The sequence below is a fragment of the Lucilia sericata genome, unplaced genomic scaffold (genome assembly GCF_015586225.1).
Source record: "Lucilia sericata isolate MDLA Ls3-8-SP2 unplaced genomic scaffold, ASM1558622v1 Contig002761F_arrow, whole genome shotgun sequence".
Taxonomy (NCBI): domain Eukaryota; kingdom Metazoa; phylum Arthropoda; class Insecta; order Diptera; family Calliphoridae; genus Lucilia; species Lucilia sericata.
Genome location: NW_023996474.1, coordinates 1 through 3,029, shown reverse-complemented (window position 1 = coordinate 3,029; position 3,029 = coordinate 1). Strand labels below are relative to the sequence as shown.

Sequence of the window (3,029 nt, the reverse complement as noted above, 5' to 3'; positions counted from 1 at the left end):
ACAAAAACGTTAAATTTTTAAATATTGTTGAACTTATAAATGTTCGTTAGAACATTCTGAAGGGGGAGGGATATTTGGATGAAATGAATGAATGACTTTAATAGAAATGTCAACTACAGAATGCTAATGATTTTTGTATGCGTGTGTGTACATTATTAAACATATGTATTTAGTGAATTTGTGCTTTTAGAGTTTAATAATCTTTTTTCTTTTTTTCTGATTACAGCTAAATTTATCTTTATATATAATTGACGGTTTCTACAGAGCTTTAATAAAGACTTTTAACACACCAACATGAATTGCGATGAAGTATATGAGATCAAAAAAAACTTGGGAAATACCCGCTGCTACACCCACAGAGTCCGGTGTGGCGATATTGTTAAAATTTCTTTACAAAATATCCGTCCCAATTTGGAAAAGTTTTATTCATTTAAAGATCTGCCAATTGATGAATTAAAAGTAAGTATTTTCTTAAACAAACTATTTTCAGATGATTAGGGATATTAAGGAGAACAATTGTTTAAAATTGCCTTCATTAGGCTTGGAAAAAACATACATACATATATTTTTGTTAATAGATGTTAAGTATTAGTTACACCATCTTGATATTTATTTAACAGTCTGTTGACATTTAAGTGCCTTGAAGTATGCTAAATATTTTTGAAGTGTTGTCAAATATCCCTAAATATAGACAATGTTTAAGTATATTTCAATAAATAGATAAGTGTTGTAAGAAGCAGAGAAGATTGAGATAAGAGGTGTGGCCTGAGAGTTTGTTTAAACTTTGACAGAAGGACATTTAATGGGGTGTTCAAGTGGGTAATTGTTGGCTATACTTTTACTATATATTTTAAGGATGTCATTTTAGAATTGATCAAGTCGGACCCATGCAGCTTCAGAGCTACATAAATTGTTAACTAGACTTTACTAAAGACAAGACTATTGTCTGGACTATAGACAAGACTATAGTCTGGAATATAGTCTGGACTATAACAAGACTATAGTCTGGACTATAGACAAGACTATAGTCTAGACTATAGACAAGACTATAGTCTAGACTATAGACAAAACTATAGCCTGGACTATAGACAAGACTATAGTCTGGACTATAGACAAGACTATAGTCTATAGAATGGACTACAGACAATACTATAGTATGAACTATAGGCAAGACTAAAGTCTGGACTATAGACAGGACTATGGTCTGGGCTATAGACAAGACTATGGTCTGGGCTATAGACAAGACTGTGGTCTAGATTATAGCCAAGACTACAGTCTGGACTATAGCCAAGACTACAGTCTGGACTATAGACAAGACTACAGTCTGGACTATAGACAAGACTACATTCTGGATTATAGACAAGACTACAGTCTGGACTATAGACAAGACTATAGACAAGAATAAAGTCTGAATTAGAGATCAGACTATAGTCTGGACTATAGACAATACTGTAGTCTGGACTATAGACAATACTATAGTCTGGACTATAGACAATACTATAGTCTGGACTATAGACAATACTATAGTCTGGACTATAGACAATACTAGTCTGGACTATAGACAATACTATAGTCTGGACTATAGACAATACTATAGTCTGGACTATAGACAAGACTATAGTCTGGACTATAGACAAGACTATAGTCTGGTTTATAGACAAGACTATAGTCTGGACTATAGTCTGGACTATAGACAAGACCATAGTCCTTACTATAGTCTGGACTATAGACAACACTATAGTCTGGACTATAGACAACACTATAATCTGGACTATAGAAAAGACTATAGTCTGGAGTATAAACAACACTATAGTCTGGACTATAGACAAGACTATAGTCTGGAGTATAAACAACACTATAGTCTGGACTATAGACAAGACTATAGTCTGGACTATAGTCTAGACTATACACAAGACTATAGTCTAGACTGTTTACAAGACCATATACTATAGTCTAAACTATACACAAGACTATAGTACGGACAATAGACAAGACTATAGTCCGGACAATAGACAAGACTATAGTCTGGACTATAGACAAGACTATCGTCTGGACTAAAGACAACACTATAGTCTGGACTATAGACAAGACTATAGTCTGGACTATAGACAAGGCTATATAGTCTGCACTATAGACAAGACTATCATATGGACAAAAGACAACACTATAGTCTGGACTATAGACAAGACTATAGGCTGGACTATAGACAAGACTATAGACTGGACTATACAACACTATAGTCAAGACTATAGACTGGACTATAGACAACACTATAGTCTGGACTATAGACAAGACTTAAGTCTGGGCTATAGACAAGACTATAATCTTCACTATAGACAAGATTATAGTTTGGACTATAGATAAGACTATAGAAAAGACTATAGTCTGGACTATACAAAAGACTATAGCCTAGATTATACACAAGACTATTCTAGACTGAAGACATGTTTATAGTCTGGACTGTATAAAAGTCTGTAGTATGGACTGTAGACAAGACTATAGTCTAGAACATAGAAACAAATATCGTCTGAGTTATAAGCTAGACTGCCATATATACAAGAATATAGTCTGGACTATAGACAGTACTACAGACTGAACTAGAGAAAAAAATATAGTCTGGACTATAGGCGATATGGGTTTTAAAGGAAATATGAGTAATTAATTTAAATGGAATTTTTCGCTCAAGAGCATCGATTTCGTTACCAAATTGTCTGGACTATAGTAAAGACTATATTCTGGACTATACACATGATTGAAATCAAGACTTTAGAAAAATATCACAGTCTAAAAATGAGCATTTCATTTATTTTTATTACAGAACAATGCCCGCTTCAAAGCCCATGCCGTGCGCATTATTAAAGTTTTTGATGAATCCATACAAATGTTGGGACATGATTGGTCGGGACCAAAGCTAGAGGAAATGTGGTCAAAAGTTGCAGTGTCACATTTTAATCGACAAATTGAAAAACAATCGTTTAATGTAAGTTGTGAAATCTCAAAAAAAAAAAATGTAATTAAGTTCCTATTTA

General features: G+C 33.4%; 1 protein-coding gene across 1 annotated transcript; it reads left to right on the top strand.

The window, feature by feature from the left end:
- Positions 1 to 226: 226 nt before the first annotated feature.
- On the top strand, positions 227 to 3,010 carry LOC119614286 (myoglobin-like; the record flags this gene model as incomplete). Its single annotated transcript, XM_037970426.1, is given in 4 exon segments — positions 227 to 321; positions 323 to 388; positions 391 to 459; positions 2,819 to 3,010. Coding segments are annotated over 4 exon segments (354 nt in total), but the record flags the coding sequence as incomplete, so codon positions are not given.
- Positions 3,011 to 3,029: the final 19 nt, after the last annotated feature.